Source organism: Onychostruthus taczanowskii, unplaced genomic scaffold, assembly GCF_017590055.1.
Source record: "Onychostruthus taczanowskii isolate IOZ18803 unplaced genomic scaffold, ASM1759005v1 scaffold36, whole genome shotgun sequence".
Taxonomy (NCBI): domain Eukaryota; kingdom Metazoa; phylum Chordata; class Aves; order Passeriformes; family Passeridae; genus Onychostruthus; species Onychostruthus taczanowskii.
In genome coordinates this window covers 409,756-422,070 of record NW_024501015.1, presented here as the reverse complement: position 1 = coordinate 422,070, position 12,315 = coordinate 409,756, and the positions used below count along the sequence as shown (strand labels likewise).

The following is a 12,315-nucleotide window of genomic DNA, read 5'->3' as shown; positions in this document are numbered from 1 at the left end:
CGCCCGCCGCCGCCGCCGCGCCCCGAGCCGGCTGCCCGGCCCCGCTGCCCATCGCGCCTCGGCCACCGGCCCACGCGGGAGCCTCCCGTGCGCGGCTGCGGGCCAAAAAAAGCCCCGAAACCAAAACCCAGCCGAGCCCAAAAAAAGGGATTTAATGGGAAATATTTGGGCTGCGGGCGGTCCGACGTGCTACCCACCCACCGCGCGCCGAGCCCAGCGGAGCGGGGGGGCTTCGGGCCTCGGGAGGGGCAGAGAGGGAGCGCCCTGCCCGCCCCTGGCCGGGCGAGAGGGGGACGGACACGGCGGAGGCCCTCGGATCTCACCCGGAGGTGGGGAGAAGCACATGGTTGAGTTTTAATTCTAAACGGCAGAATGTCGTAAAAGCCCTTGCTAATTAAAGATTGGCTGTGCTTCCTTGTGTGCAATATTTATGTAAGTATTTCAACTTCTTCTTGGCTTCTGTGGGCAATAAACACAAACAAATGAAATGCAAAAAAAAAAAATTAAATTTTTTAATAATTCCTTTTCTTACAGAAATAAATCAAAAAATACATTAATATGTGGGAATGCTCTGTTGTGTGCTCACGCATTTGATTTGTGACTGCCAAAATAAATTACAGCTCAAATTTTAAAGCTATAGTCTCAATAACGTTAACATTTGGGGGTGCCCAACTGGTCTGAACTATATTCCTCTGTGCAGGGGAGTGGAGATTTGTCAGGCAACAAGAACCAATTTTTGTTGTTGAATTGCCTTTTTTGGCATTCAAGATTTGGAATTACTCTTGAAACCACTAACCAACCCACACTTCTTAACAAACAAAGCTATACATTATTTAGATTTACAGAAAATATTTCAGCTTATTAGCAAGAGGTTTTCAGAGTATAAAAAAAAAAAAAGTGGGGGTTGCTAATAAGTAATGGGTTTTTTTTTCCCCCCAACCATCTGATTACAAAGCGGTTTATGGTGTTGTTGGACAACTGATGCATAGTGTTATCTGAACACTCAATTTTCATTTCTTAAAGAAATCTTCTAACTAAACAGATTTTCAGACCAGAATATTAAATGAAATATTGCACCCTGTTTAGCAATTTAAGAGGAAATACCAGATAATGCTACACACCAACCATGTAGAAATGAGAACATGCAGCCTGCCTTATAGATGCAGTACAAATCAAATTTATAAAGAATGCAATTAATCTGCAGGAACAGTGACTAATTCCTTTCACAAGTTTAACTAAGAATTCAGCTGTTTGGAGGGGGCTGTTTTTAACTTAGATAAGCAATTATTTATTTTAAGCAGACAATACAGAGTAGGGTTATGAAATACAAATTTATTTAGGAAAGAATTCTACATGCAACATCAAAAAGTCATAAACAGGTTAAATCCCTAGGAAAAAAAAAATTCTCTCTATCCCCAAGACAATTATTTGCTAATTTCCTACAAAATGGAAGTTGTGATTAAATTCTGATTAGTGAAACACAAAACACTCGATTTCCTCAATCACAACCTGACAATTAAAAGTTCATTAAAATAACCCTGAGATTAAACAATGGGTTGAAATTACAAATATTAGGGTTTTGGTCAACCAACCGCTTGGATGTGCACAACAAAAGGGCCGTGTTTCCAACTTACTGCAGCATTCCCCCAGCCCCTGACGATTTCACAATGGTCTGGGGCTCCAGCCTCATGGTGAGCCATGTCTCCTTGCATCATCATACCACCACAAGAGAAATCTTCAGCGGCTGACTCACCCCCTGAGCGCTGGGTACCACCACCACCTTCGCCGAGCTGCGGCGGCCCCAGCGTGCGTAACAAAAGCCTGACCCCTGCACGGCTTCCAAGGAGATTTAAACCACCCCTCTTTAATTGTATACTTATTAGAAGTTAGGCACAAAGCTAGGAAGCGTTCCTCTTTAGTAGAGATTTCCAGACATACTACAGGACATGTGGAAATCCAGTCACTGCTCACTAATAAAACTATTTAACCATTTTCCATGGATATACCTATTAAAACGTACCACAAGAAGCCTACCATGGAATAAATGAAACCTTCGGCTAAAGTGCGTTGAATTATTAAACAAAACCTACTAGATCGCTATATTAAACACAGTGCTGGCTTTCATTTCCGTATCCTTTCTTCATCTTCAGGCAACGTTTTGTTTGCACTGGAAAGGCTCCACACCCCCAAACCCCTCCCCCACAAGCCCACCATTGTATCTGTACGAATGTGGAGAATTATGAATGGTTCCTTAGACCGGGCAGGGGGAGGGGGGAGGAAAAGAGAGGGGGGTCGCCAAATCCCTTTGTGTGCCGTTACCAGCCGAGGGCAACGGCGCCTTCGCGTTTCCCCCCACGCCGTCCACCATTGCCCAGATGGGAAAGGGAGCGCGGCCCCCCCGCCCCTCCCCGGGCCGGGCAGCTCCCTCGCCCCAGGACTCTCTTCTTCATCATCCCCCAACTCTCCTCCACCCCTTTGTCTTTTTTTTTCTTTTCCCTCTCCCCCTCTTTCTCCTTTCCCTAAGACTCGGCGCGAGGGGCACGGCGAGTAATGCGGGATCATTACCATATGGGGCTCCTCCGGGGCTGGAGGGACCCCCGCCCCCGCCCCGCAGCCCCCCAGCACGCAGCCGCGGCGGCGCTGCGCGGGAGCGGATCCCGCTCTCTCGCCGGCCACCTCCCCCCGCCATCGCACCCCCTCTTTTTCCTCTCCCTTTTCCTCCTCCCCCCAGCCCGTACTGCCGGGGAGCGGGATCGCCCAGGCACGACCCCGATGAATAATCCCCACCGCCTGGCACGGCGGGGGAGGAGCGGGACGGGGGGGCGGGCATTGCGGTGCCTTTTCCCCTCCCTCCCCGGGATCACACCCCGCTCACACGGGGGGAGGTGCGGCCGCCCAGCCGTTTTTGGGCGGAGGGGGCGAGCAGAGCGAACTCCCCCCGCGGAAGGGCAGAGGCGGCGCAGACCGGAGCCCACCCAACTCCGGTTTCCATTTCCCCCGCCCTCCGGCCCTCTCTAAACTTGTCCTGTCCTGTCCAGCCTCCCCCCACCCCTCTCCCCGTCCTTCACCCCAGCCATCCTCCTCCTCCTCCTCCGTGAGTGTGTGCGCGCCCCATCCACTCGCTAATTGAAGAGCTGGGATTCCTCACGTGAGAAGTTGATTTGTAGTTTGAACACGTGGCTCATTCAAAAAGCCGGAATATTCAAGTAATTTTTTTTCTCTCTCTCCGTCCTTCCCTCCCCCCTCCCCTTCTCTCTCTCTCTTTTTTTTTTTTTTTTTTTTTTTTAATACGGAGAGGCGGCGCCTGCATGCACGTAGTGTGACATTTTCATAGTCCGCCTGCTGCTGCCAAAGGGGCTTGGGGGCAAGACAAAAAAAGTAGTTTTTTTTTCCCCTCCCCTCCTCCTTTTCCTCTTCTCAGCCCGCCATCCGCGGCCCCGGCGCTGGGTGTTTCCCCCGTGCCCCCCATGCGCCCGGGTAGCACGGCAGGCACTTAGGGCTCCCGTTTGGCCACGCTTTTACACTCTTTTTTTTTTTTTTTTTTTTTTTTTTTTTTTTTTTTTTTTTTTTACCCCTCGAGAGAGAGAGGGAGGGACACAAGCTGCAGATCTGATTTTTTTTTTCCCTCTCCCTGTCTCTCTCTCTCGCTCTCTCCTTCCTCCATCGCATTTTGTTTTATTTCCCCCTTCCTCCCCACCTCCTCTCGCAAGACGAGGGTTGCAGCCCGCGGTGCGCGCCTCCCCGAGCCGCCAGGAAGATGAACAAGCTCTACATCGGCAACCTCGGCGAGAACGTCAGCCCTCTCGACCTGGAAAGTCTCTTTAAGGACTCCAAGATACCCTTCTCGGGCCAGTTCCTGGTGAAGACGGGGTACGCCTTCGTGGACTGCCCCGACGAGAGCTGGGCCATGAAGGCCATCGAGGCACTTTCAGGTGAACGGCCCCTTCCACCACCCCCGCCCTCTCCCCGCAGCCCCGACGGCTCCCGCCTCTCGAGCTCTTCCGCGGCCGCGGAGCGGCCGCAGCGGCGGCCTGGGCCGCGCCGCTGGTCTCGGGGGTGCTGAGGGGGGCCGGGGGGGTTCCTGTTCCCTCCGCCCCCAGGTGAGGTGGGAACTGTTTTTTCCCGAGCGAGGCCGGAGCCGCCCGGCCTTCCCGTGGAGCCTCTGCGCGGGGCTTACGCGGCGGCGGCCCCCCGGGAGTGGCCGGGGAGGGGCGGGAGCCTGGGCCCAGGGACCCGCGGCGCGGCGGTTCCCATGTTTTTCCAAGCCCCACGGCCAGCCCTGCCCGCCCGGGGGCCCTCGCTGCATTGGGGGGGGCGGTGAGAGCAGTGAGGCGGAGGCGGGCTGCGGGCGCGGAGCCCTGCGCGGGGCAGCGGCTGCACACACCCCCCGGGCACAGCTGGACTCCCCCGCAGCCCCTCGCAGGGGCCGCCTCCCCCCGGAGAGGGCTGAGGCTCCTTTCGGCTTGGTTTAGGCCGCGGGGCTGGGGGCGAGCCGCCGAATTGCTCCAAACTTGGGAGGGGGCAGCCCTGCCTGCCCCCCCGCCCCGAGCTGCCCTGCTATTTATTTCGGTTTCTCTTCGCTGCTCTCACGCACCCATCACCGCCTCCAGCAGCGCCGGCTCCCGGCCCGACATCCTGTTTTTGTGTGCTTAAAAAAAAAAATATATATATATTTTCGCGTGAAGCGGCTTTGCGGAGGTCTGCCGAGAGAGGCTGCCTCGGAGGAGATGGGCTCAGGTCTGCTGGGAGCGGCTGCTTCGGAGGAGATGGGATCGGGCTGCGCTCCGCGCCTCCCTCCGGCTCCCTTCCCGCCCGCTTCCACGCAGAAAATCGCCCGAAGTTGGCCGCACGGGGGGTGGCGGAGCCCCCGCTCCCCCTCCCCGAGACGGGGCCGAGCCCCGCTCCCGCACACGACGTTTCGCGGGCTGTTTGCGGCGGGGCGGGGGAAGGGGCCCGGCCGAGGGCAGCGCGGCTCCCCCGCGGCAGCGGCGCGGCCCCGGGCTCTGCCGCCTTGCCGGGAGCCGCGGCCCCGCTCCGCCGCTGCCCGGGCTGCCGATGAATGGGCTAACGTGTTGCGCTCCTGTTTGCTGCTTCGCACCCCTGCGAGCCCGCTCCTGGAGACGGGGAAGCACAGCCGCGCTCGAATATTTTCCCCTTTCTGTTTATCTCGGCAGGTAAAGTGGAGCTGCATGGGAAACTCATAGAAGTTGAACATTCGGTCCCGAAAAGACAAAGGTTTGTTTCTCACTCTCTGCTGTCCCCCTCCCCGCACCGCCCCTTGCCCTTAGTTATCCAGTGAGAAGCAATTTGAAAAATGCTTAGGTTTGTGTTTCTCTTCCCTGTAGATAAATGGACCGCTTTCTTAAACCCACAGGCGTGCACTCAGTGCAGTCCGAGAGGTTTTCTAGAATAACCCCATGTATTTATAATGTAGTGCCTTGGCCAGGCAGCAGTAGTACTATTTAATTTATTTTTTTAAAAAGGCACCTTTCTATGGGAGAAGCAAATTATTATGGTGTGATGGCAAATGACTGTAGATTTTAAAATTTAAAGTTCCCTGAGAAGAGTTAAAATCTGTGTGCTAGCAGGAAATGAAATGTGGTGTTGTGCACTGTATAACGGGCAAGCACGTGAGCTCTGCTTCAGCAACAAAAAGCACCTTGTAAATATACGGGTGGTTACATTTTTTTGATCCTGCCATGTTGGAATCTGCAGCATTTTACAGGCACATAGTACAAGTCTCATCTGTATTTGAGAGGACTTTGTCATCGCTATTTTGAGCTGGTCTATAGAAGCAGCAGGAGAAGGACTCCTTCCCAGTAAGGACAGGATTTATGCATCCTTAATTTCTAAACATACGTTTAATTTTTGCAAGGCAGTAATTTTGTTGGGCCTCATGTAAAGAAACAATATTTGTAATAAAACAGTAGTATTTTTATGCTGCCTATAGCAGTTCAGCCTGCTTCTTTCACAAATATTTATATGATAGAAAACCTGGCATGCACTAGAGAGTAAAAAAAAAACAGATCAAACTTTCCACGTGCTTGTTCCTGCACTCCATTATTGAATCTGGGAAGTACGTCTGTCTGTGAAACTTTATTACAAGGGACTTCTACTATTTCAGGATTATTTTTAAAATTGCAGTCTTTTTAAGAGAGTTAATTGGAAAAGATGGTTTATCTGTCTCGATGGGCATTGTGTCATGGTATTTTGAGAATTAGAAGTTTGATCATCTGTTTAGTATTAGAAGAAATCTTCACTTGAGCAAGTATGGAGTTTTTTGCTCTAGTTAAGGGAAGGGGGAACCCCAATCTGGAAAAATTCATTGCATGTGACTCTTGTTGTATTTATTTGATACTTTTCATTGAAAATTAATATGGTGTATGTGCTCTTTCTCCTTTAATATGCAATGCATATAGTTTTGAATTACAGTAACCTGCATTTAATAGATTTTGTATAGGAAAAATACTGTTGTAGATGGAATATACTTTCAGATTTAAGAAGACAATTCCATGGGACACATAAAAATTGATGATTTCCTATTAGTCTAATAAATTTACTGTTATGCTTGTTAATCTTAAGCTTGCACAAAGAGCATTCTGTTTGTGCTTTTGAAAATAAATTCATTACACTCATATAACGGTAAATTTAAAATCACTGGTGCTTCCCCTACTTTTTTTTTTTTTAAATCATTGTTTAATGTGTTTAAAAGTATTTTTCAGTTCTTTCAGCTGCCAGCTGAAATGGTGTAAAAGTCCATTCTTTGTATAGGGTACTGTGCCCTATTTGTGAATTAGCAATTATCAGAAACATTTATCTGTCTGTAACTTGTTGAAAAGAATTCTGCACTGAACTTCAAGCACTTTCCTAGGCGTGCGTTGCCTGCATATAGGCATAGTGAAAAAATTGCAGATGTAATTGTATCAGCACATCCGTGTTGCTTCTCCCAAAGCCCTTATTTGTTAAAACACTGTTTCATCGTGCATTATCTTGTTGGAATGCATTAGATATAGTTCAGATTTATACTACTGTTTAACAGAAAATTAAATTGTATTTCTCATGACTGTATTTCCTTCCCCTTTGTTTCTGCTCCTCCTCTCCCAAAAGCTAATATAGAGAACTACTTAAAATTCATTCAATGACCTCCATATGTAATAGTGACTCTCTTGTTCCTTTTATAAGTGTCTAATTTTTTTTTGGAGATGGGGGAGGGTGTCAAAAAGTTGAAGATTTTTTTTCCTTGTTCTTCTAAACATTGCTTACTGGGCGCATATTTAGAGTTGTTAGTTATGCGTGAAAGCTCAGTTTTCAAATGTTGAGTATTGTTGGTGAAAGTGGTTAAGGTGATTTCACAGTAACTTATTTGGAGCCTTTGTATCTTTTTGCAGCAGGGAAAGGTGTAGGAGCAGCTGGGGTGTGGTGGGGGGTGTTGCTCGCCAGGCCCACCCAGTGTGTTTGCACGCTGTAAGGCCTGGAAGCGCTTTCCAAAGAGCCCCGTGCTCTCCAGCGGGCAAGATATGGCTGGAGAAGTGACGCCCTTTAAAAAAAAAAAAAAAAAAAAAGTGGATGCGTCAAGTCTGTCTTTCAGCATGAGAGTACAATTAATAGTTTGGTCAAATGACTACTTCGTAAGAGCAAAAGTTGTTTTGTAGTGCAACAAAATTATTCAATACATTGTATTGACCTCTGCTGCTTTGAGGCTGCTTCATGGAGACTCCTAGCTCCCCTCCTCACAGCCTCCTTAAACACGATTTTTATGGGGGTTTCTGTTGTTTTATTTTTTTAAATTTTTTTAACCAGAGTGTGTACATTGTCATTCAGAAAGGTGGTTTGTGGGTATCTTTTTCCAGACAGCTGAGGTGCACAGGAGGAAAGGGTAAGGGTTTGGTAATCCATATCCTTGTCACATAAAGGAAGGTCAAGAGGTGGTGTCAGCTAGGGTTGCCATAAAGTTGAGCTGAATCTGGAAGACATGGAGTGTGCCTGGTTTGCTATTCAGGGCGAAATTCTTGGGCCCAGTAGTCACTGCATTCCAGCCTTTGCTGGATCTTCTGATTTGAAGTGGGCACACCCAGGTTTGCAAAATTGCCTTCCTACCTGCTGTGGAAGGAAGTAAGGAGAGAGCCTGTGTGTGGCTTTCCTCCCCCCCACCACTTCCCTGGAACTATTTAAAAAAACAGACCAGGAGTTACACTGTGGTTGAAAAAAAGAGCCCTGGTCAAGGTTTTCTTGATGGAAGGGTGGGGAATTACTTTGGGGGAGGTGCAAAGCATTTAATAAGCTCAGGAGTAGATTCCTGACTTACTATTGAAATCTCAAGGGAATGCCAAAGGAATGCAGCATTTCTGCATTCAGACCCCTTGGTGTGGAAGAAGGCTATTGCAATATTTAAGGGTTTAGGTCACTTTATGCAAAAGTTAGAGGAGGCATTGTGGTGACTTTGACTGCAAATCACGCTCTGAGAGGGAAGGCAGGGCACCATTAGTCACATCCAGCACTCAGATGAGTTTTCTCCTGACGAAGCGAAGTGGCAGTGCGGGAGGACAATGGTGGCTGCCCATGGCGTACGTGGAACTTGTGGTGCGAGGCTTTGGGCACTACCTCGCACAATCCAAGAGCAGCTGGTATCTCACAAGGCGATGTAGGCTACAATCTGATTATTCAAATGGCCTGATGTCACTTGTGCGTAATGAGGGGGGAGGGCAGGCGCTAACTCTGGGCACCTGGGATGTGCTTGGCGCAGCCTCCCGGCCTGGCTTCCATGTCCAGGTGGGCTTCCCACCCAGACCTGATCCACTCTGCCTGCTCCTGGGGCCCTCAGGTACCTAAAATGCTCACAAACACCTCAGTTGTGGTAATGATGAGGTGTTTTTCCAGTTGGAAGGTTAATTATTTTTTTCCCCCCTCCTCGAGAGCTCTTTGTTGAGAAAATAAATTCATTGTGTCTCTTCTGGGGGATTTGTTTGGGAAGGGAGCAGGAGAAGTGGGTAACAGGGCTGCACCCTATAGGTAGTGCTGCTCTGTGGGGGGAGCAATGGCCTGCCAGCTGGGCTTCACCTCTGATGTTGAGGTGTCCAAAAGCTGATCTGAGGAAAACAGGCCCCAAGTCCTCCTTATGCAGCCACCTGTGTTCCAGGAGTGACCATCAGATGGGAATTGGATTGTGTTGCTAATTTTCAGTATAATGAGAGCTCGTGTCCTCTGTGTACAAGAGGATGGGAAATGGTCTTGTAAGGCTAAAGTATGCATGGTGCCTGCAATGGTCATAGTTATTTAAAAAAAAAAAAATTAATGGCATTGATTTTCAGTTTTGCTTCTGTAAATATCAAGTAGATAGAAATATGCTCAAAGAAGACATGTTAGAAAATACGCCATTTCTTAGCTGTATATGTTCTCTTTTCTGTGTGCAAACAGTGTTTTTGAGAGTGCAGGGCCAAAGCTTCACATAGTGATTTAAAGTTTTTATTCTGTTTTCACGTTTGTTTTTGCAGATGTAAACAAAAATTTTTTTTTTTTGTTTTAATCTTTGAAATTTTACAGCTAGAGTGGAAACATCAGTTGTGACTATTCCTATACAGACAATGGGTTGTTATGGCAAAATCAGATAATCTTCACCAACCTTGTTAACGGTTACACTGTGGGAAATTTAATTTTTATAGTTCCTCATGATGTTTGATCATTAATTAAGAAAGAAATCCCTTCTTGCTGCAGTTTTTAAAAATCAGCTGGAACACATGAAACACAGCAGTAAATATGTGTCCTGAAAGGTTGGTCCTGTTCTTGTTTTGCTAACTTCCCTTTACAGGAGGTACCCTGAGAAATATACTTGTAGTGGACTTTAAATTGTGCATAGATATGGTAAATTTTAAAGGGGTGGAATAAAAAATAACATTTTGGAAGTGTAATTCAAGGGCAGTAAAAATATGATCAGGAAATGTTTAAGATTTTTTTTTAATTTCTCCCTTTTTTTCCCCTTCAAGCATGGGGTAGTAACATTTTCCGCATTTTTGAGACCTTGAAGGTGGCATTTTTATAAAATGGAGCTGTGTTCATTTCAGTCACTCTTTTAAGTGCAGAGCATAGGACTCTACAGTGCTGGAGTCCTTTTATGGCTTCTGGCTAGCTACTGGGTGGACTTCAAATGCTTAGTTTTGACCTGAAAAATTTTAAATGGCCTGAGATTTACCCACCTAACAGAAAATGTGATGCTTCCCAGAATGCCTGTGAGAGAGGGACCCAGACAGAATTAAAATACACCTAATACTTAGCCATGGAAAGGGCTAGTCCTTCAGGGAGGCTCAATCCTTAAACCTGTTCCTCTCCTTAGGGTCACCTTTTCTTTTAATATTTTATTGTCCTGGGATTTTGGTAAAAAATAGATAGTGGCATGGACCACAGCTAAAGACACTTTCTTCTGGGGAGTTCATCCTTACATGAGCCCAGTGAGATAGGCACAGCACAATATTGATGTAGGACCTTTTCTCTTGTCATTTAAAAGTAAAATTCATTATTGGAATTTGATTATTCAGAATCAGTCAATGGATAGAGAGCACCTGCAGAAATGGAATGCTCCAAAATCTAAGTATGGACAACAACTTCATGCTTTGTATACGGAGAGACATATATTAGAAAGTTTGAATAGGTTTGATACATTTAGCAATATCAAGGTGCTTTATGTAGTTCTAGAGTGCTTCAAGACCATTATATTTTAATGCACTTTTATTTTCATATGCGAAGTGTCTATCTCCACATCAGTCCATTCTTCATCTCTAATGATGCAGAATATAGAACTATGTAAAGTTATATGCTAATTACTGTTGAAAGCTAAGATAAAACCATAAATTTCCCTTCTTTTGTCTAGAATCATGATGGCATCAAATACTTGAGCATTATTTTATAGTTTTAGTCTTAGGCTTCCATACTTTTTCCTTTATTTTTTTTTTTTTTTTTCCCCTGGGCATGTCAAATGTAGGCACTTGAATTCCTTTTCACCCTGCATCTTTGCTGGGTGAGTGTTACCTCTGCTGTCCAAATGAGGAAAAAATGAGGAAAATGTCTTGAATATGCCATTCAAAATCTCCCCTGTGTGTCTGTGTTGGGGGTGTGCTGGGAAGACCAGTTAGCCCAGTGCTAACTGGGCATGCTGGGCATGTCTGTCCATCTGTACTCGAGTGATAGTTGTTCCTTGTCATCAACTGGAATACGTGATTTGGCTTTGAAAAATTTGTGTGGGAGCAAGAGCTCCTGTGTGTTTGTGGTAAGTATAAAAAAAATTATAATTTTGTATTATCTCCTGGTTTTACTTCTTTCCAGATCTGCAATATTGGTTTGTGAGCGTGTTTTCAAATACAGATATATTTAACAGAGAAGAAAATCTTGTTATATGTAGTGGGATACTTAGGAAATGGAGTGGATTACCCTAATATTTACCACAATAAACCTTAAAATAGGGTATGTGTAAAGGCAGTAAAAGAGTGGTGCCATAAAATGTGGCTTTCCATTTTTTTTTCCTGCCAGTGCACTGAAATTTCAAAATGAAAAATTACAATATTAATTGCTATTTTGCTGACTTGTATTGCTGTGACAGCTGGCACGAGAGGAACCTATAGTATAAAATGTCTCCTGTTCAACACAGCCCCAGCAGCCATGTGCTTCCCCTATAGCCTGCCTCTTCATGGCGCAGGGGAATCAGCATCTACTCAAAATGCCCTTTTGCAGGTCTGAATGAATGGAAAACTGCCACTAACATGCAAAATGAGGTATTCTGTGCTTTTAAGTAAGTTAAAATTTGGATAAGATCACAAATAATGAGTCAAAGAGGGATCTGACTCTTCTTGGGTATGGTACTAAGTACAGAAATGAAACCGCCTTGAAATAGAGGATCTTCAGCTGGGAAGGGCTTTACTCCATTTAAAATTTTTTGGTGTCTAGATTATCTTGTGACTGTAGCCTCTGCATTATTTCTCACCAATCAGTAGTTTCTAAGAGAATGTGTATATATGTGTGTGTCTCTTGTGTGTGTGTATATATATAGCTGCATATGCATTTTAAAAGATTGTATTACCATAAAATAATTTGCAGTTTAAGAAGGGACCAGCTAAAAATATCTGGAGAATTTATAAAAATAGTAAGGTTAGAGTTTTTTTTGGGTTGTGTGGTGTTTTTTTTTTTTTTTTTTCCTAGTACTAATATCCTTGAACACAACTGGAGCTGAATGTTCACTTTTGAAAGATTAACTTTCATGCTCAGCTGAACTTTAGGAATGTTATTTTAAAATATGTAGTCTACACCATGTGTCTAATACATTTTTCCTCT

At 46.1% G+C, this 12,315-nt stretch overlaps 1 protein-coding gene across 1 annotated transcript in view; it reads left to right on the top strand.

Moving 5' to 3' along the window:
• Positions 1 to 3,172: 3,172 nt before the first annotated feature.
• Positions 3,173 to 12,315, top strand: part of IGF2BP3 (insulin like growth factor 2 mRNA binding protein 3) — a 110,590-nt gene continuing 101,447 nt past the window's right edge. The window contains exons 1-3 of the mRNA XM_041411450.1: positions 3,173 to 3,206; positions 3,711 to 3,932; positions 5,175 to 5,235. Coding sequence (XP_041267384.1) covers positions 3,758 to 3,932; positions 5,175 to 5,235 — 236 coding nt within the window. The 5' untranslated portion in view covers positions 3,173 to 3,206; positions 3,711 to 3,757. The remainder of the gene's footprint in view (positions 3,207 to 3,710; positions 3,933 to 5,174; positions 5,236 to 12,315) is intronic.